At 39.8% G+C, this 21727-nt stretch overlaps 1 protein-coding gene across 23 annotated transcripts in view; it reads left to right on the top strand.

Annotated features, from left to right (window-relative positions):
- The window catches only part of ZBTB20 (zinc finger and BTB domain containing 20), a 468885-nt gene extending 448204 nt beyond the window's left edge, over nt 1-20681 (top strand). For all 23 annotated transcript variants that reach the window (XM_048958187.1, XM_048958158.1, XM_048958264.1 and 20 more), the window contains one exon: nt 259-20681. In XM_048958187.1, the coding sequence (XP_048814144.1) occupies nt 259-677 (419 nt within the window). In that variant the 3' untranslated portion in view covers nt 678-20681. The remainder of the gene's footprint in view (nt 1-258) is intronic.
- The last annotated feature ends 1046 nt before the right edge of the window (nt 20682-21727 follow it).

Raw genomic sequence — 21727 nt, forward strand, 5'->3', positions numbered from 1 at the left:
CACATGAGCTCCATTTTACAGTGTGTAACTTGGGAGTACCTATAGCCTCCATTGTAAAGCATCATGAATCCTCTGATCAAACAAGGTTTTGTGTATCAAAGCACAGTTACTAACAGAATTAGTCTTTCTTAGAGCATCTCTCCAGAGACCGCTATGGGGTTCACCTTTCATTTACTGCAAAGCATCATAATTCTGTTACCTTTTTTTTATTTTTTTCCCCATCTAATTTTCGTTTTCTCTCTTTTTGGTAATGGGCAGGTGAGAAGCCTCACCAGTGCAGCATCTGTTGGCGCTCCTTCTCTCTAAAGGATTACCTAATCAAACACATGGTGACGCACACCGGCGTGAGGGCCTACCAGTGCAGCATCTGCAACAAGCGCTTCACCCAGAAGAGCTCCCTGAATGTGCACATGCGCCTGCACCGCGGGGAGAAGTCCTACGAGTGCTATATCTGCAAGAAGAAGTTCTCCCACAAGACCCTGCTGGAGAGGCATGTGGCTCTGCACAGTGCCACCAACGGCACGCCTGGAGCCACCGGCACCGGCGCGAGGGCCGTCCCCGCCGGGGTGGTGGCCTGCACAGAGGGGACCACGTACGTCTGCTCTGTCTGTCCAGCTAAGTTTGACCAAATTGAGCATTTCAACGACCACATGAGGATGCATGTGTCAGACGGATAAGTAGAATCTCTCTCTCTCTTTGTTGTGAACAAAAAATAGAAACAACAACAACAAAAAAAAGCTATGGCACTAGAATTTAAGAAATGATTTTTGTTTCATTTTTACCTTTATTTTCCTCCTTTTTTTTGGGTTCGTTTCGTTTTGTTGTTTTTGTACTACATGAAGAACTGTTTTTTGCCTGCTGGTACATTACATTTCCGGAGGCTGGGTGAATAATAATTTTCCCAGCCTCCCTTGGATGGTGGCCTTAAGGCCAGGTAGTGCTTCACGAGCTCCACTGGTTGGATCTCTAACTACTGGCCTCTAAATACAACCCTTCTTTACTACAAAAAACAAACAAACAAACAAAAAAAATCATAAAAAATCAAAAAACAGACAGAAAAAATAAAAAAAAAAAAGATTTCTTTTTTCTCACTTGTGAAGAGCACTACAAAAAAAAAGAAAGAAACAAAACAAAATATATTACAAAATCTACAAGGCCTACTGTCGTTATAAGTACACCGCTCGCAGTGTTTCAATGGACATAATTCACAATGCTGACCGCTTTTGGACTTCACAGTATCCAGTTAGAACTGTGGAATATTTTACTTCTGGTTGAGCAGCAACCAGAGGAACCAAGGCCCTGCTGGTCTCCACCACGTGTCTGCTTTCTCACTCACATGCACCCACAAACACACGAAAGGGCTGAGGGGAGTGCAAGGCAGTGTGGCTTGGATAGTGTGGAGTCCCTGCAGGATGAGGAAAAAGAATCAGAGGTTCCTCACCTGGATTCTGCTCCATCCCACGCTCTCTGGCTCACCCTCCCCGCTGCTTTTCCCATATCATCACCACCTTACAGCAGAAACCAAGAAGATTCAGACAACGAGCAACGGTGGCTTTTTGTAATTTATTCAGTGTCTTCGCTGAGCCCAGGGCCTCAGCACAATCAAGAGGGACTTTCACAGAAGGCAAAGAGAAACACAGAGGAAAATCAAAGATATCAGAGGTTGCAACCTATGGATCTAGGTACAAGAGAAGGGTTAGTTCCCACAATCTTTGCAAAAAAAAAAAAAAAAAAAAAAAAAAAAAAAGTTGCATCAGGATTTATTCTTGTGGAAGAAGGAGGAATAGAGGGGGGGCGGGGAGGGGAATAATTAAAAAAAAAAAAAAGAGTTATTGGGACTTTTTTTAATTCAAAATTTTATAGAGGGGCAAAAGTGACGTTTACCAGATAGAATGCTGATTTTTTTAATATATTTACAACAGTATTTGTGTAAAAAAAAAAAACAAAAAGTGAGATTGTTAAAAGTAATTTTTTCTTTGTTTTCTTTTTTGTTTTGCGTACACTGCCACTAATATCTTCTCTTTTATTATATATATGAATATATATATAAATATATATTTTATTTTAAATTGAGACTGTTAAGGTTAGCTAACCTGCTTCCAGATAGAGGGGGGAGGGGAGATGATCTTGATTTTTATTTTAAAAAAGAGGAAGGATGTTTCCTGATTTCTTTTTCCAAGTATTATTTCTCTCTTTCTCTCTCTCTCTCTTTTCTAATGGAATCAAGAATTACCTGGGTCGATGAGGGGCTCTGTGAAGTCATCTGTGGGTTTATCTACTAGAGTTTGTGCGTCTTGCGGTATCGGTTATACTTTGTTTTTGAGTTATGTGGTTCTCTTTTGGCTCTTACCAAGGTTCTGTTGTTTCTGGTTTTGGTTCCATCTCAAAATTTATTTCCGCTGAAGGGAGATTCCTTTTGAGAAAGAGATTTTCTCTCAATGTTCCCTTGGTTTTGGGGATGATAGAATTTGTATTCTTTTTTTTTTTTTCTTGTCTTTCTTCATTTTTGCAAATGTCATGGAACTTTTGGAGGTGTATAATAACTAGGATTCCCCTTCTTTTTGGTCACTGGACGAGAATACATCGCTGCATTGTTCTCTCATCCCTGCCTGAAGCTTGCTAGAGAGCTTCCATATTTGTATGGGAATCTGATCCTGCCCCTGGTAGTTTGTGCTGATGCCAAAATGACTTAAAACGTTACCATTGCATATGACCTTCCCTTCTTCATTTGCAAAAATATCTAACTTAAGGGCCACATCCCACATTCTCTGCATATGCAAAGCTATGCAAGGAATGTAGGATCACTGTGAAAGGTTGATTCCTGATCTGCATATATGTGTTGGTGTTTTGTATTTTGTTTTATTGTATCAGCTAGTGTTCTCCCTAGTCATCTTCTGTGCATCCGTGTGAGAATTTTCCCCCAAAGCCAACTCCCAAAGTACATGGGTCCTTAGTTCAGTTGGATCAGTGTCTGACACTGTCTTTGTCTTGCTTGAAATCCATAGCTAGGATTTGCACCAGCTGCACTCTGGACTTTATATTTTAGGCAGAGAAAAAGCACCTAACAAAAATATGCAAAAAGGAAAAAAAAAAAAGAAAAACTGCTAGTTTAGCTTTTACTTGTGTCTATACTTAAATTAAGCTTTCTTAAGTTTACGAAGCTTGTGAACACTTAGCATTTCACACGAGACATTCTATTATGCTGGACAACTTTCTAAATACTGAATCAATAGGACTACACATAAAATGTGTGTTCTTTACACCCGCAGCTTCTGTACTCAGAACAAGTAACCCCATTGCTGCCTTCTAGGCCTTTTCCATTTCTGATTTTTTATAGGGAAAAAAAATGACAGATACTTGAGTCTCAGAATCTTTCAGTAACCTGCAAGGTATTGTTCAGCAGATCCTAAGTGTCCAAGGCCTGATTCTCACTTGCACTAGACAACGTAAAGAGACTTTGAGATGAGTCCCAGAGCAAATGAACTTTCTATGTGGTAACGTCTTTTTTGTCACCAGTTTATTTGGATAGTTGAAGGATTTTCAAAAAGTATCTACATTAGTTTGGCAAGTTAAAAATACATTGTTTTCATAACTGCACTGGTAAGATCAATGCTGACCTGTAAAGCTAGAGGTGAAAAGACTAAGCCTAAGACAAAGACAGGAAGAACTAGTATCTGCTGTGTGAAGGCACACTAAGTCTGAAAATTCAGGTTGTAGAGACCAGGGTGGGTAAGAGAATAGAATAATGAGCCTATACAAAATGAATTAAAGGTGTTTCCGTGGGGAAAGTAGATGGGTTGTTTTTGATTTCTTTCTTTTTTTTTTTTCCCTGAGATCTTTAGTATTGAAATGTTTCATGCTCTCCAGTTTGAAGAATTCATTAATTTTGCCCGGCTTAAAAATTTGTAGCTGTTCATTTGCCATCTGAGGTCTGGGGAAAAGCTGTTTAATTTGCCACTGTTCAATCTGGTCAACTATAGTCAAAATGTAGCATATTCTGAAATTTGGTTCTCATACCAGAAGAGATGCCCGTAAACAGGAAATAAGAATCAAGGTTTACATCCACCAAAATCCTAATAATAGTTTAGAGTGAGAAATCCTATACAAATCTTAATTCTTCAATTTTCAACCTTTCTTAAATGAAAAAAAAAAAAAAAGCATCATCTTTGAAATGCAAATTTATTACAGGGCATAATCAATTTAAAGTGAATTAAATATCAGTTACTAATGAATGAATGTTGCCAATTAAAAGTAAACTCCTTAAAGTAAAGCTAAGGCATATAAATTGAATTCTAAATCAGTTGACAGAGAGCTTAGGCCAAGGTCTTCACAAACAGAAATATAAACAGATTTTGTCAAATGTCTAGGCTCTAAAAGTAGTGGCTAGATTTTGTAAAACATGGAGCAACTTGCAGCTTTCCTGCAAATGTTGCCGAAAATGCTCATCAGGTCACTTATGCATTTAAGTGCCCTTCTGTGAACTTAGCTCAAACATAGATCCCTTTGTCTTTTAAAATGTTAAATTATTTTTAGTAATGCTTCCTCCTAACCATAGGAAAATTTGTATACTATGTGGAAACAAATACAATAGCTAACTTTTGCAAGTATTATTCAGCTTCATGTATTGCTAGGCCCAGCGATCTACAAACTGCTGTTTGAGTGCATCTGTCTCAGTATGCTCAAAAGGTTTCCTTCAAAACACCTAATAAAATTACATAGATGAGCAAGAGCGGACAGTAGCACACATCCCTATGATGTGTGAAGCACACAGCATCCTGCATTCCTTGAACCTGATTCTCACTTTCTCTACAGCTCTAATTATTTTGCTTCAAGCAATGGAAAACAGCATCAAATGAAGCACAAATTCAAAAGTAGAAATGAAGGCTTCTCTACACTTCAAAAGTGGAAGGAAGCCTTAGGGTAAATGAGAGGGAAGTGCCTTCTCGTACTGCTGCTGAGGCTGATGAAGTCAATTGAAAATATAGGGACAGCCACAGATTCACCCTGTGGTCCACCTCTCTTGGTGTTCTGTCTCTAAGACCCATGTTGGATAATTACAAAGTAGTAAGCTTTGTAAACAAAATAAGGGGAAAGATTTATTATAGTCCCTATCAGATATGTATCTGCTTATAACCTGAAGATGTAATAATTGATGGCCTTAACCTTTTATTCCTTATAAAAATTGTATATTGTGGCAAATAATTCTCATTATCCTTTAAAGATCTAGCTTACTAATTGATAATTGGCCCCACTGCTATCCTGTGGAAGTGAGTTGCTCTGTGGAATTACTGCCTTACAGAAAAATATCATTTTCTGGTTAAATTTATTGCTGTTCATTGAAACACCATTGTTCTTGTATCCCATGAAAACATAAATCAGATGACCAAAATTTGCCTTTTCTTGCCCATTCCCCTGAAGCCTGCCTGTCTTTGAGAAATCTGAATCCACAAGGAATGCAGGATCACGAGATCAGTGTCTACTGGTCAGAAAGTAGAGAACAGCTAGCAGCTGTGTGTGTGTGTGCGTGTTGGGCATGTGCATCAGTGAGGTTCTCCGTCAAGATTTCTTGCAGAGGCACGGAAAGTACAGCTCTTATATAATCAGAAAATAACAAGGAAGTATACCAGTATTTAGAAATTGATATTACACATAGTAATATGAGCATTTTGAGCTTGTCACTTCTCTCACGAAACCCCCAGTAATTGTCTCTCATAAGGAAAACAGGCATAGATGTGTTGCAGGAGCTGCTTGGAACAACTGTCTTGCTGCCAGTAGACTCACTTCTGGCCCATGCAGTTAGATATTTTCAAAACCAGCCCAAATTCACCATAAGCTAACAGAGAAAAGTATCATTTAATGCGCTAAGACAATATGATTTCCTTTTGCTCTTAATCAAAGAATCCTCCCCTACAAAGAGGCTGAGGGATGGGCTTGTTCAGCCTAGAGAAGAGAAGACTGCAGGGTGACCTCATTGCAGCATTTCAGTGCCTAAAGGGAGCCTACAAACAGGAGGGGAATCAACTCTTTGAAAGGGTAGATAACAGCAGGACAAGGGGAAATGGTTTTAAGTTGAGGGAGGGAAGATTTAGGTTGGATGTCAGGGGGAAGTTCTTTACCAACAGAGTGAGTGCTGGAACAGGCTGCCCAGAGAGACTGTGGATGCCCCGTCCCTGGAGGTGTTCAAGGCCAGGTTGGATGGGCCCTTGGGCAGCCTGGTATTAAATATGGACATTGGCAGCCCCACCTGCAGCAGGGGTTTGGAGTTTGATAATCCTTGAGGTCCCTTCCAACCCTTGCCATTCTGTGATTCTATGTTAAGTGATGCCCATTTTTCTTCTTCTGATTTCTTTTTCATCCGAAGAAAAGTTGAAAAATAACCCACATCAGCCCCCTCACTTCTTACTGACCCTAAACTGGCTGATTTCAGTCATCCTTAAGCTGCTCAGGTAATGCTGGATTGTTCATATGGTGGAATAACAGATCTCTTGCCTCTAGTATTATTGTAGCATGTTCTGCCTCTCTTAGTATAGAAAACAAACCTTGCAGGGGGAAGGCACAAAACATATTCTTTGCATAAGCACTGAGCCCAATCCAAAAACATTTCAAACACAACCAGACGTCCAGTATGCTTATGACTATGACCCTTTCAACAGTCTTATGGTAAGGTAATCCTGCAGCTCTCATTGCTCAAGATGACTTGCTACTCAAAAAGAAGTATAATATCACTTTAGTACCTGGTGGCTGTTCTCTCAAGGCAAACTAGACCTTGATAATCCCACTCTTTCAATTCTGCATCCAACTCCTCTGATCTATTGAAAGAAACGTGATAGAAATGAATCAGCACGCAACCTAACTGAAACAGCATCTCATCAGCCTAAAGCAAAATAGCTACCTTTCACATTCTTTGATTTGTTGTTACGCTAGCTGTGACAATTTGTGAAGGAGGTGCAACCTGATGAACTTGACTTGGAGAGGTTCTGAGCCTCCTCAGCTCCCAAGGGGCTTGTCACTCAGTGGGATTTAGCCCCTAAGTGATCACAACCCTGCTAAAGAAAGACCTAGGAAAGAAACCACACAAAATGTTACATCTGTAGTCTTGACTTTGTAGATGGAAAGAAAACCCTTGCTAGTGCAATACAAGCAGCAAGTAAGCTGAAATTAGAAGAAAAAAATAAGAAGCTTAACATTGAGGGTGGAAAGGTCTTCCAAAAATGTCGTCAGTTTGGATTGTAACCTCCCAGTTTGCACATTTGTCCTTAGCTATTTTTCAAAAAGCAAAGAGCAGTGAAATACTTCTTTGGGAAATGAAAACACTACAGCCTCAAACACAATTGCTTAAAACAGAAATGCATCTGAGCTCTATAGTGTACTTAAGTTTTGTATACGTAGCAGAGTTCTATACAAAACATTCTCTTCATATGAAATGTATTGTTTTGTGTTTTCTTGTATAAGGGGGAAGCAAAGAAGTAAAGAAATGATTCCTGTTGTTCTCTTTACACTGGATGGTGTTTCCAGCTGTTTCTTATCTTTTCTTACATCTCCACGTTTGGTCCTCTTCCAAAGTGATCCTGTCTAATATTGAGTTGGCATCAACTCCCTGTAAAACACTGGAGGATAAATCTTGCTCCTGTACTAAATTAACAACATGAGCAAAAGGCTGCATACTTCATTCATATGACTTTGTGGTGATTTTTTATCATGTTCTGCTGCAACAGAACAACTGAGGAAAGTGCAGAGCTTTGTTAAATACGTTCTGTAGTGCTCAGCTGTCTGTTTCTGCAGCGTCCCATTTATACAAAATGGATAGGCACATTTCTGAGGTCTGTACATCTAACTAGGCATCTTTTCTGTTTAACTTTGCTCCTTTTCTTTTTGCCACCTGAATATTTCCATGTTCTTTGTTGACAACTGCAGAGTTCCCTAAAAGTATCCCATGTGGAAGATCTACTGTTTGACTAGAGAGGAACAGTGCATTGAGGAATAAGGACTACAGTCATGCAACTGCCCTGAAACACAACACAGCTTTTTTCTTATTCTTCCCCAAAAGTCTTTTTCTTGGTTTTCGTTTGTTGCATAGTCTGTTGGTATCTATGGGGTCTCTGAATGAAACCAAATTATGTGTCCTCCGTGCACATGTGCATGCAAATAGATGTGTGAGTGTGCATGTGTATGTGTGCATGTGTAGGTAGGTAGCTAGCTAGATCTGGATTGGGAAAGGGTTCCAATGAAACAGCATTAACTGTGGAACACTGACATGAATCTGTAGTACACTACTTAAACAGTATACATGCACACATATATTCATCAAATGCACTTTTGGTTGGCCAAATGCACTAAAGTACATATTTGCCCAAATAAAATGTTTGCCTCTGTTCAAAACTTGAACAGAGTTCCCAGAACTGGCCCGGTGTATTTTTGTTAGTACCTACTCTGAAGGGAAAGCTAAAGTGTGCCTCTCAGATGGACATTTAGCCACAATATAAATAAGGTTGTGTTGCTCAGCAGGTTTTGCTGGCTGAAGTGAACAGCCAGGGGACTAGCAACTCTAGGGCTATCTTGTTGAGCTCAGTCCCTCATTTCCGCTGAATTTCATGTTCACCTAACAGGGGAATAAAATGAAAAAAAAAAGGCCCAAAACAAAACATAATCTAACATTCCTCTTGCCCACATTAAAAAGGATAGTAAAAAATTATCAAGTCATTAAACAGTTAGCAATACAGTGTACTGATGGGCTCAATAATAACCTCTTGTATCCAGAGGCCCGTATCAAACAGCTCTTTCCCCACCTCATATACTCTGCAACATGTTGGCTATGAATATTTTCGAAATAAGATGAATAAGGTAATCAGAATGTACAGCCACTAATAATTAACTTTCCTCTGGTCTTTGCCAAAGCTTTTTCAGGAACATCTTTAATGTGTCAAGAAGGCTAGTCAATTATCAGGAGGAGAAGGAAATGGTTGGTGAGCATAGTCAGCATGTATTCCACGAGAAGTGAAGGAGCTCTGGAACGCACTTTGCTCTCATTTCATTAGCAGGATGAATCAGTATGTTAAGCTACAGCTGCCTACTTTGGTATTGTGTGGCCCTAAAGTAGCTTTTTATTCTTTTTATTCTGGAATTCTTGTTTCATTGTCACAGAAAGGGTAATTGATGATTTGGGGTGTGTTGTTTTTGGGTTTTTTTTTTCCCTTTTTCATTTTCACTCACACAAAGTTGAGTAAATGTTATTCCTTTTCTTATATTGGTGGCATTTCCCTTCCTCGTTTGAGTAAGATGATAAATGCAACAATTTTGGCTGGATGATTTTGGGGTGAGGTTTTTATTTTGGTTTGGGGTTTTCCTTTGGTTAAATGTACATTGTCTCTCTATAGTCAAAATGTCTGTGACTGTAACAGTATGTATTTCTTTTACTGGAGAAAATAGACTTTTTGGTTTTTGTTAACAGTACTAGTGACTTTGTGGAAAATGACAAGTTGCTATTTAGATCTGCTTAGTAAGTACAGTACACTACAATACAGTATTTCTGAAAGCTAGAACATACAGTACACAATATATATAGCAATTCTATATCAATATATATACATAGTATAATCATTTAACTTTTGCATCTGCCTATGATCATAGAAAAAAATATTTTCACATTTATCATTCACAACCCAATCAACTGCTGCAGCTACTTGAAGCATTTAACAATCATTATTACAGCTCTTTTGTGCTTTTTCATATTATTTGCTTCTTTATTGTCTTTACAAGTATTTTTTTCAGGCTTTTAAGAATCTCTATGTAGCAGAATGTAGGAAAATAATTTTTTATGAAAAGGTAAAACAGTATTAGGTTCTACAGAAAGTTAGATGTTGTTCCCTGCTATCAATCTCATATCAGAAGAACAATTAATCAAAACAATTAAGATTATCTATTTGCTCTCTTCAAAGATGTCCTGTTGTTTCATTTGCAAAAGCATCTGTCAGACTTTCCTCTTCCACTACCACTAGCCTTGGAGAAAGATGCCAGAAGTGATCCTTTACTCTTTCCAAATTCCATTTCTTTGAAGTTTTAAGATTTCCTAAAATTCTTCCCTGCACCAAGAAGAAGAATTATGACTCTTTTTTACAGTCATTCTGAATGTGGCCAGTGGATTTTGACAGGAATTGGATACAAAATACCTCCATCCACCGCTATTAATATATTCCAATTAGATTTTCCATATCCACTTGATCATTTCTTTTTCAAAGGTCAGCACCTCCCTGAAGTTGGAGTTTCAGTTTGAAAGTTTTCCAGTGTTGAGTGTTGCCTTTGTTATCTTCCAGTTGGTTCTGAGTTTGGAGTCAGACCTGTTAGGATTTCACCATGGAGCTGCTGAAAAAATGTCACTAGGCTTATGGCAACATCTGAATAGCCCAGAAGAAACTGATCAACACCCAAACCTACTGCCTGGAGGTTGCACTCTCATCTTGCAGCAGATCACCCAGGCAGCAAGTCTAGATCCAGATTTTGTACAAGTCCAATCTTATGAGAGCTTGGAAATTTGTTTGCTTTTCCAGTTCACTTACATCTCAGGTGATCTTTATTCTTTTGGTCAATAGCATATTAATTTGAGATGAAAATGTGCAAAATCAAGTGGACAAGAGCTGTGGAGGAGGTGTTCATTGTATCTTATTTCTTCTAACTGTAAAGACTGGAAGAAATGAGTAATGGTCACATTGATTATGAACTGTGCTTTCACTGAGAATGAGAAAATCTGTGTCACTGCAAATCAGTAAACTTAAAGGTGATTTTGGAGTGAGAGAAGAGGGAAAGATTTATCTATGCCACCTCGTGGGATGATAGCATGAGAACTTCAAGCACGGGAGTCATCAGGAGCTGGCAGTTTTTACAGACTCCTGTCGTCTGCCATTTGCACTTACGTGGAGGCCACCACCACATCCTTTTTCTTTCTACATGCAGTTGAAAAGTCATGGTCTTCCAGCAGTGATTTCTAACTCTGGCTTGTCTTTATTCTGTGTATATCCATTTGTGAGGGAAGGAAGAGACTACTAATTTGCCCTAATACAGAGAAGATTATTTTGGTCCCCTTAAACCAAAAAGGTGCCATTTCCCAAATTAATTCCAGTTAGCTGCTGCAACAGAGTGCTGATTCAGTGGTCCACAATTTCTGACCATGGTCTTTGCCTTTTCCTTTGACTCAGTGCTAAATCATACATATTTTAGTAGAGAGTGTTCTCCCTTCACTGAGAACGTCTGCTCATTTAAATGGCTGCATACCCATTCCATGCTTCCCCTGCTAATCCTTTGTAAGGTTCAGTAATTCATTTAGGATAATGACTAGTTAATACGCTTCTTGATTTAACTTCCTTGTTGCCTTTTATTTTTCCTAATGCTTTTTTAAGCACCACCGCTCATTTTGCATCTTATACAGTTTACAGTTTATATTTTTAGGCTAAGAAGTGGTTTTACAAACAGGATGGTACCAAACAGGTAGATTATCCACACTAGAGATTGTACTTTTAGAATGCAGTGTGTACAGATACAATTGCCTAAGGGAAAGTGAAACTAACAAAATAATCAGCTGGTGAACACTACTTTAACATATATTTTACATAAAGAACAGTCAGTCATTTGTGAATCCAGAAATCTTGCTTTTTTGAACATGTATCCTTTCTTTTTCGTTCTCTGAAGAAACGCTAAGCTTGAAAATTGTTATGTTCTACAAAACTTGTATGTGCATGTTTTCTGTTCTTCTGAAGAGAGAGAAAACAGAAGGTGATACTGGCTTTGCAGTTTTCCAGTCTTGCTTTGGAGACTTTTCTTGAATGGCATAAACATTAAGGGAAGACTCTATCCAAGCATTAGCTTTATCCTATTATATGGTTTTCATTGTTGTTTTCTGTTTTCATCTCCTCATTGACCAAGTAGACCTCCTGGGCTAATGCAAGCCATATTTCTGCAGATGATAGCATTACCATCCAGCTCCCTTCTGCACTTCTTTTCTGTTTAATACAGCTTTTGAGGAACGCAACAGTGGAAGTAGGTAACACTGTCACCGCAAGAGGGAGAACCTTGTACTAAGAGAGCATTACCCTGTACTGCTGTGTGGGGACAGAAAGGGATTCTAAAGCTCAGATCTGCAAGGCTGAATAAGAGGAGGGTCCCTCTGCCTTGACTGGGGGATCTTCCAAGAGAAAGAAATGTTTGAACTCCATACAAGGGACTTTCTCTTCACCCACTCCACTTAGAGAAAAAGACTGAATCGTCAGCATCTGCTGTTGCTCTTTTTTTATTCATATATAACAATCTTTAGCTTTTTAGAATGTATAGTTCCTATTTATTGATGGAAGAGATGTCACTGTTTTAGTTTTTGGTGTCAGAACTAAATCAGTTCACAAGTATCTTCAACAGGTTTCATTGTCTTTTGGGGCGTGTCCTTTTTCCCTTGCCATAATACCAGAATGTAGACTGGATTTCGATGAAATTCAGGATCCTTTAAATCTTTGATTCATTCCCAGTTCCATATATATTGAGCATTCAGTCCCTTGGATCCTAACTCCAAATTGTTGACAAACGTAAGATAGACAGGCTGCTCAGCTCAGGCTGGATGTCCTGCATAACCTTCTTGTCAGCATCAGAGAGCGCTGTACTTAATCCCAAAAACAGAATAGACCAATGCCTTCTGGGCCAAATCCTGCAGACGTGACTTACAGACTTTTTTGTTGACTTTGTGCATCCTCTCAGACTGCAAAAGCATATGTAGTCCTACCGAAGGTCATAGTCCTAAGAACTAATTTCATATACATCCTCTAAGATGTCACAAGACTGTTCCCCATAACTTAGAATGTTCCTGCCCAAGGTTTTCACTCTTCCTAAAACTGACTTAAGATTTGATTTCATTCTACCAGGCAGATTTTGCCATTTTTAAGGGCTCTACGATTAAAGGGACAGTTTCTTGCTGGGAGGCTTAAACAGTCATAAGAAATACACAGAATACAGGGCAGGACAACCACTTCCCAATAGTCTTGAGTCTTTCATTCCACAAATGCACAAGTACATAGCCTCTTTTGATTGGCAATAGCATGTTAATCTTAAATAATTAAATAGGGGGCCACAACAGCTAGTGTAGATATATGATGCACAGCAATTGTTTTTCCCTAATCTACAGCATTGCTGTGTCACTTTTCTATTACTAGAACAATGTACAGGCGTTTGGGGTGTAAATGAGAGCTGTGACTCTGGGACATTGCAGCAGTGATATGTGGAGTTAAATGATTCTACGTTTCTGGCTATTTTACCAGTAGGCTTTCTTGCAGTACCTTGTTCTACAGTCATTTGGGTGAAATAAAATAGTTTATTTGTAAGGTCTGATTAAAATAACCCAAAATTCAGAGAATACATCATGTTTTTCTTTAGATTTCCTTTAAAAAACATACGATTGCATCTTGTGTGCAGGAGAATGGATGGGAGCCCTCACAGTTTTTCATAAGCTTAGCATTTTTGCGAACAGGACACCCTCAAAGTACAGCCAAATAGAGAAAAAATCATTGCTGATGGTTATACTGGCTAAATTGTTGTTTACAGGCTTTACAGAAGAGCTAGCAAGCATTACCCGTTTTGTGTCTTGTGCATGCTTTGACATGGGACACATTGCTGCGGCTCTGTTTCTCACAAAAACCCGGAGACAGAAGGTTTAGGTGCTTGGCCCCTTCCCTTAGTTAACAATTCAGTTGCAGTCTCTATTTTTTCTGACATTCTCATTACTAAAATTAGACAGCAAATCTCCTCGTGACCTGGCATTTTTCTGCTTTGGAGATGAATATTCAGGATCCCCATACCCTTAATTAGACTCCTCTTTCATTCCTTCTTCTTTCCGTGCACTCGAAGACCTCTTAATCTTTAGACTGAAACAGAGTGTATCTGTGCATCTGACTCGAGGGCATGGTTCTTATGTTTCTGCAAGAGAAAGAAAAAGGAGGAACTTGTTTCTCATTTATGCTTTGGTTTATTTGCTGGGGTTTGCTTTTGTTCACGTTCTAGGTAGGCTGCAATTTTCAACAAGGGATTGGGAATGGGAGAAAAGGGAGAAGACATGAGAAAGCCTGTGCCTGAGCCTAGATGAAGCATCATGCAATATTCCTCTATATACTGAGCAATTGTAGACAGACTTGTATAGCAGCAGCAGGATTGCCCTAGTATGTTTCTATACATTTCCTTTTCTTCCTCTTCCTCCCCCACTGTGGCCTCTTACACTATTTTAGAGGTTCCCCACACTCCTTTCTCATTGTTATGAGTGCTAGATGGAAGCTCTGGTAGCGGTCCAAACCAACATTAATCTCCAAGTACTGGTGAAACCCCCATGGTCTTTATGATGTTTTTCCAAGTGATACTTTAGTGAGTGGCAAGCCCTGGCAGATGTTGTTTTATTGAAACAGATCAATAAACTAGGGGAGGCATAGGCTGATTGGGATCTGGTAAGCTACTTGCCTTTGTTACTAGTGAGCTTCATAATATTTTGCTATGTATTTTCAGTTTTAGGTACGTAAAAGCTTATATGCCTGTCATTAAAATTCCTGCTTCTCCCACCATAGCTCTAGAAGACCTATGAAAAAGGTCCTTTATATATATTGCTTGTGTATTTGAAAGGTGAGGGAGGGAACTTTCCATGCACGTGTGATTTCGTGCGAGGGAGAAAACTGAAGTTAGTGTTGATCTGTCCATTTGTTTTAGGGTGGCCAGAGAGCTGCCACTTTGAGAAGTTGATTGCACTACAGAACCTTAGCTTGGGCACTGTTGAAATGAAGGCTGTATTTTGGGAACAGGGAAGTTTTTTGGTTTTTTATCCACACTTACACATGCCCTTTGCAAGATGTACCCTTGCAGATTTTGCATCTGACAAGTTTGTATAAAACCACTACTGACCTTTTTGCTGTATCCATTTAGTTCTCTCTTCTTTCTGCAGCCCCTAGAAAATGTTGTCCCCTTTCCATTTTCAGTCATTTGGTTTCTTATATTTTCGATAATTATCCCATCTACTAATGAGATCTCTGTATTGAGCAGGAGGAGGAGAGAAATTGAGGCATGTGAAAGTGTGGCTGGGAGACTGCAAATCCCCCACTGTTTGGGGGCATTCATATACTTTTACTGAGAGCTGATTTCTTGGGGGTTGGGTGGGGTGGGGAGGGAGTTTGTGCTTTTTTGGTCTGGGTAAGGCTTTTTATTTTTGCACTAAGTATGACTGCACTGCACTGCATTGCACTACTGAAATGTATTTACATGTGGTGGGTTTGGAAGGGGCCAATTAAGCAGGAAGGGAAAGGAGAAAGGGATGGGCACAGAAATCAGATGTATCACAGACTTGACCAAGTTGAAAGAGAACTGGGGCTACCTTTACTTTAAACAACTAGTCAGACACTGAGATAGCTGTACTGGATAGCTTCTGTAAAAAAAATAAACTAAAATAAAAAAATAAGAGTAACAAAAAGCACTATAATAGAAACAGAAGAGGCATCACAGGATTCAGAGTGCTAGGGATCTTTTTCCCCCCATTTTCCTTGAGTGTTCTTTGTGGCTGTGAGAGAGTTAAGGGAACTAAGCATAAATCCAGAGTAAGGCATCAGTATGAAAATACCAATTTCTAGTTCAAAATCTGCTCAGGATCTGCCTTGTCAGATGGGATCTCTTCAGAGAGATTTGGCTGTGATTAGTATCCCTTGGGTATAAGTATGATCTCCCAGCTCGAGAAGTGAAGCCACAAAACAGGCTTACCAAAGGGGAAGGTCACTGATAAAAAAAGCTCTTTTTTCAAATGTTGTTATGGGAATGGTGCAATAAAGTCATTCTGAACACTCGATCAGAAGTGTTCCAGTCAAGCCTTAGGGGCGGAAGGAGCAGGCAGGACTAGTGGACAAAGAGGTGTGATGTGGAACTCAGTACAATAAGAATGTTCCTGCTTGGACAAAGATACTCTTCGGCATTTTTTGATCTTCAGTCTGATTTCTCTACTCAAACAAACAGTAAAGCATGGGAAAGGCTTCTGGCTGGAAACAAATGGAATTCATAGCATAGTTTTTTTACAATCATGATTCATGGTGGCCTATATCTTTGTCATCAGCCCTGTAACAAGGATAATAGAAGAAAAAAGAAAGCAATGGCAATGTGCAGCAAGGACCATCTTTGCTGTAGCTCTTTGTGATCTATAAACTCTCAAAAGTTTGTGTTGATTTCTTCAGTAAAATTATAATTACAACTTTTGCCAGAAGATAAAGTAGCATCATGAATAATGCTCTGTATAACAACTAGGAGAGAAGTGTAAAACATGAGGGCATCTGCAGTGCAGGGGCCACCTGTCTAATGTGCACAGAGGTTTCATGAACAAAAGAGGGGAGGTAAACATCCAATTCCTAAGGAAAGCCTACAGTAATTGGGTGTTCAAAAGTCTACTAATGCCCTGAGTTTCTCTGTAGGCCCAAAGCTAAGACCTTTTGGCATCATTAGTATCAAGTAGTGCAGACCTTACACAGAACTGCACAGTGCAGAGCTAATTGTTGCTGGTCATTGTTGGGCTGCCTCATTCAAGAAAAGTAGCAAGAACTAAGGAGAAATAACACCTGAGGCTGGTCCTGGGTGAGATGAGCAAGCCTGTCTGGAACAAGAAGAAAATGGTTAGGAATGTGTCTGTCAAAGAAACACTGAGATTTCCATTTTTTGTTAGATTTCCATCCTGGCTTGGGAGTGCCGGAAGAGAACTGGAGATAACCCCTGATATGGTGCCAGGTGAACTACTGAATGGCTCTTCCCTCAAGAGCAGGCAGTTCAGTGGAACACATGGTCTCTTTCCAAGCCATCTGTGGGAATCCTGGAAGGCCTTCTTCCAGTAATGAGGCAGAGGTCACCCAACAAAAGCACAGTTCGTTTGAGAGCCAGCATAATACGGTGGCTGGAGAGCACATTTCATTTGTAAAGTGGCATTTACTTCCATGTGAATAGTTATAGCTACAGGTTCATGATATGGGAGGGAATCGAGTCTGTCTACTGAAGTTAGTTCAGGTTATGAGCCAATACTCCCCCTTTTAGTTTAGGTGAGTTTTTGTTTTGTTTTCTTGTATAAAACAGCTGCATTTATTGCTACTGTCAGAGTGGATTTGCGTTGTCAAAGAGGAATAGTGGACTACTCCCCCAGAAAAATGAAGCTGAGGATTTACTGAGCCTGCTGTGTCCAGAGTGCCTTTCCTGCTGTGGTAAAATAAAGAACTTCTGTAGTTTGAGCTGTTCTGGCTGACTGATTGCTGCATATTCCTCCCTTGTGGGATACCTGATGTCAGCCGTTTTTGGACAAGGAGAGGAACACTGCATGCTTGCAATGCTGTGATAAGATGCCATTTGCACTAGTTTTTTTGTTTTTTTTTTAAGTACTGCGACCTGAAGAAGTGGGCTTTGAGCCATGCACCCCAACAGGGTTTGAATTCAGCCTGTTTAAACCTGATTTCTTCTGACTCAGTTTCAATAAAACCAATCCCATCCATGTAGAAAAGAACCAAACCATTTTTAAAAGCCACATTCCAGCCTCTGTTCTTGCTTGGTTACAGTGCTCAACCAGATCAGTTCTTGGATGTATAGTTGTACAGTGATAGCACAGCTTTAAATGGCTTTTAAACAGGTTGTTCCTTTTTACCTGGTCAGTTTGAAATTAGATTAACAGAAAATACCTTTAAATACAGCACAAACTCAGTTTTTTCAGCATGGTACTAAAGCCCCACATAGACAGTGCTTGACTGAGAAACCAAGGATAACTTGAGGTTCATTTTAAGAAGCCAAAACATATGTTGCTGATCAGAGATGCCACGTAACTTAATGTCCTATTTTTTTCTCCCAATGGAGAAAAACTAACTTCCATCATTCTCCTCCATTTGTCATCCTGCTTCATTGTTGCACCTTTTCTCTTGAATGAAAATCACTTTGGCCAGTGGGCTAGATCCAAAACAGAACTTCCCTTTTCTGTGTGATGATTAGTTTCTGCATGTTCCTGTGCTAGACACTAACAAACACTACTGAGGATCAGCTTGAGAATTTGCTGAGACTGCGTGGCTTAGTTACAGTTCAGTAAGATTCTAGTGATGTTTTCAATGCTATCTCAAGTGTATAGCTTAGCCTTTAAGAAAATATTATGTTTCAGAAGTTCCAGTGGAAAAAAAAAAGCCAGGAATTATGATGGAGCTTCAGTCACAGTGCTATGGCTAAGTTTTTAGGGAACATGCTTCTGGTGGCTGGTAATGATGACATTTACAAAGATGATTCTAAAGCAATAGAGAATGTATGCCTTCTCATCCCTGTTGAACTTGGAGAGTTTTTGCTAACAGAATGATCCCAGACTATCCTGTTAGAGTTCATTACTTTTTTCCCCAATGGAGAAGGCTAAGCAACCTGTCACTTCAACTTCAGCAGCCTGAGTTTGACTCTAGACTACTCCCAAATGGCCAGCCAGCCAGGTGCCCTCCCTGACTGATCCCACTTCTATGCTAGCTGGTGGTTTGTCAGATCAGCCGAGGTGACCACGTCACAACCTTGGCTCCAGATAGGAGCCTTGTACCTTTTCCTTTTTGGTTTCCATCAAACTGGGAGTGCAATTAGCAGTGAGTGGATGTCAGGTCAGCCTTTGCTCCAGGTGACAAGAATGGCAGAACTGGGCAGCAAATTGAGCTACTGTTGTCCTTTAGGACACCGGTAAAGGCAAGAGGCTGGGCTCTGGTTGCTGGTGTAGCTGCAAACCTACAGCATCTGCTCCAAACTTGTTCTGACAGCTATGCTGTTGCTCTCGAATATGCTTTGTGTGTGAAAAACTGAATGCAGTTGTTGTGTTGTCTGTCTCCTCGATTCTGCATCATGGATGTGGCACCACCTTGCTCTCACAATGAACTTGGGTGTTGTTTTGCTGTTGTTATTAACATGTAATTCTACTGTAGACCAAAAAATATGAAAAAGAAAAAAAATCAGTTTCAAGACATAGAAGACCAGTGAGTGAAAGGTGAAAAATACAGGAAGCAAAGGTGTGAGAGAAGCAGTGGTTAACTGTGCTAAGTTAAAAATCTCAGAATAGCCTTACCTATTTCTTAACCAATGCTTACCAATCATCCAGTAGTGGGGTTAGATAGCTTTCTTGGCTCATTCGTACCTGTATCCTAATATATATTATATATAATTTTTGTTTCTTTGGTATTGCTGTTGCACATCATGTTGTCTTTCATAATGCCTGATTTTATTGTATTGTACGGTCCGGTTTGTTTTTGTTTTTGTCTTGAAGGACGGGAAAAATAATGTTTCCTTTTTGTTTTGAATTCATGAGAAAGAAATGCACTGGAAGTAAACACAAACAAATTTTGCCATTTGAAAACTAAAAAAAAAAAAAAAAAAGAAAGAAAGAAAGAGGAAAACACACAGCCACGCAGTGGAAAAAGCTAAGGAAAAGCTCCCCTCTTCTTCCTTACAATGGAAGCATCCTCTAAAACATATGCTAGAAAGAAAACAATCAATCTCAAACAAAGGAAGGGAGAAGCCTCTTTGATCCCAGCTCTGCAATCTGGAATATTTAAGCACAATGTTTTGCAGGGCTGGGCTTCTACTTGGCCAACGGTCATAAAATCCAGAACCACATGGGGCAAATTTATCCCTGGTGCAAGCAGACGTAATTGCAGTGAAATCAAAGGAGGTACACAAAAGATGGATTTAGCCACGCCTGCAAGGTACAGCTGCCTTCCCTATTGTACCTACTGCTAGATGTCACCGATGTCGGTCTTTTGGCTGTGTTAATCACGTAATACACATTAAACCATGTTTGAGGTAGGCAAAACACTTTCCCACTGAATAAGTCAGTTCTGGATGCACCTTTGCGTGACACTTACTGCCTACCGGCTTTCCACTGTTACCCGCTCCCAGTCGCGAGCCAATCTAATTGACCCTGGTCGAAGAGCCCTGCCTTTGCCAGAAAACGGACTTGACTAGTGAGTGTAGTAAAACATTGCGTATTTAACTACTATAATCCAGAAATTGCCCTTGCACTTTTGAGGCATATGGAAAGATCCTCTCTGTCTTTCAAAACGGCTCTGGTTCTTTTGCGAGTGAAACACACACACGTGCATACAATCCAGGGGCTCCACACCCCACCTTCTTTCCTGGTCCCGTACTCGGCTGTGTCCTGTCTCCCAGCCCTGGCCATTTGAGCCCAGCGGGACAGATGCGCATTGGAATAAATGCAAAGAGCATGCCTTTTAAAAGGCAGATGATTTTCCTGTTATGCCAGCATCTCTCAATCCCCATATCAGCTGATGATTTTCCTAGCCCGATGGCGTTCAATCAGTCATTGAAACATTGGCTTTCTCTGTTTTGTTTTCTAAGGAGGGAATGTGGGGTGGGGAGAATAATGTGTTGTTTTTTGTAACTTCACAGTCCTGATAGTTGGTTTGTATCTTCCATATTTTATGCAAAAACAGACATTATAAGTCAATAAATACTTGTGCCCTAGGTTGAAAGTTAAGTGTTCAGGAAAAGAAAAAAAAATGGTTGGCATTTTTCTACATTTTTGTGAAGACTCTTTTGGAAAGGAAGGGTACATATTTTTGTTGTGTAGTATTTTCTATTTTTGAATGCATTTTCTTGGTACAAGACTGTTTTGTGGAATTTTTTTTTTTTTTCCTTTTGGTGAACACATTATTTAAAAAAAGAAAAAAAAAGAAAAAAAGAAAAGAAAGAAAAAAAAACTAATTGAAAAGTTTGCCCTTAAGGATATGCTGCAGTTTTGAGGTTTAAAAAAAAAAATAAATAAAACATTGAAGGCGCGTGTTAAAAGTTGGGGGATTGTATTGTTGGGAGTTTTTTTGTAATTGTTACGAGAAGAAGTTTGTAGCCACTGCTGTTTATTTTGTTTCAGATGAGTAAGTAAAGGGATTGTTCTTGTGTTATTCTTTTTTTAAAAAAAAAAGTTATTTATGAAATGTCACAAACACTGGACTGTGAGTTTGTGTGGAAGCATTTTACCACCCTGTGTCTTCATAGAGCTGTTGGTGATCCTAGTTCTCATTGCTCTGCCTTATGATTTCCTGGGCAAATCTGGGGGGAATGGTGGGAGGGAGAGAAACTAGATGCATTTTTGAGACAGAAAAATGCAAACAATGTTTTGGAATTCCCATACACGGACCGTCAGCTCTACTTCTTCTCATTTGTACCACAAGAAAGAGAGGGGCTTGCAGGGGAAGGAAACCTTGTGGTACAGTAGACTTGGCAGTGTGCAAGGGGCTAAGCAACCGAGAACTGTGGTGCTCATGATGACCTCTGTAAATGGCATCCCAGTTCCTCAGTAAGCAGCTCCCCTAGCTTGCCCATCCTCAAAACAGCGGCTTTTGGGACAGCTTCACCAACCCAAGCCAACCAAAACCTTGGGGATAGTTTGCCCTTACAGTTGCCAACAAGCTTTTTTGGCACCCCATCAGTGGGCATGAGCAGCGGGGATTGCTGCTCGGTATGATCAGTGCTTCTGGATCTGAGGAGAAGTAGAGGCTGAAGGCAGCCGGGGAGGTGTGTGGTGCGCACAGTTTGGAAGGATATTCTTAATAAGACTGAAAGGCAGTGCTCCAGGCACTCATGGGACCAGAGAAAAGGGAAGGAGGAAGACACCAACAGCCGTAACAAAAAACTGGAGATATGTAACTGGGCTATATACTAGACCAACCAGACTCTTCCTTCCTGG

This window comes from Lagopus muta, chromosome 1 (genome assembly GCF_023343835.1).
Source record: "Lagopus muta isolate bLagMut1 chromosome 1, bLagMut1 primary, whole genome shotgun sequence".
Lineage (NCBI taxonomy): Eukaryota > Metazoa > Chordata > Aves > Galliformes > Phasianidae > Lagopus > Lagopus muta.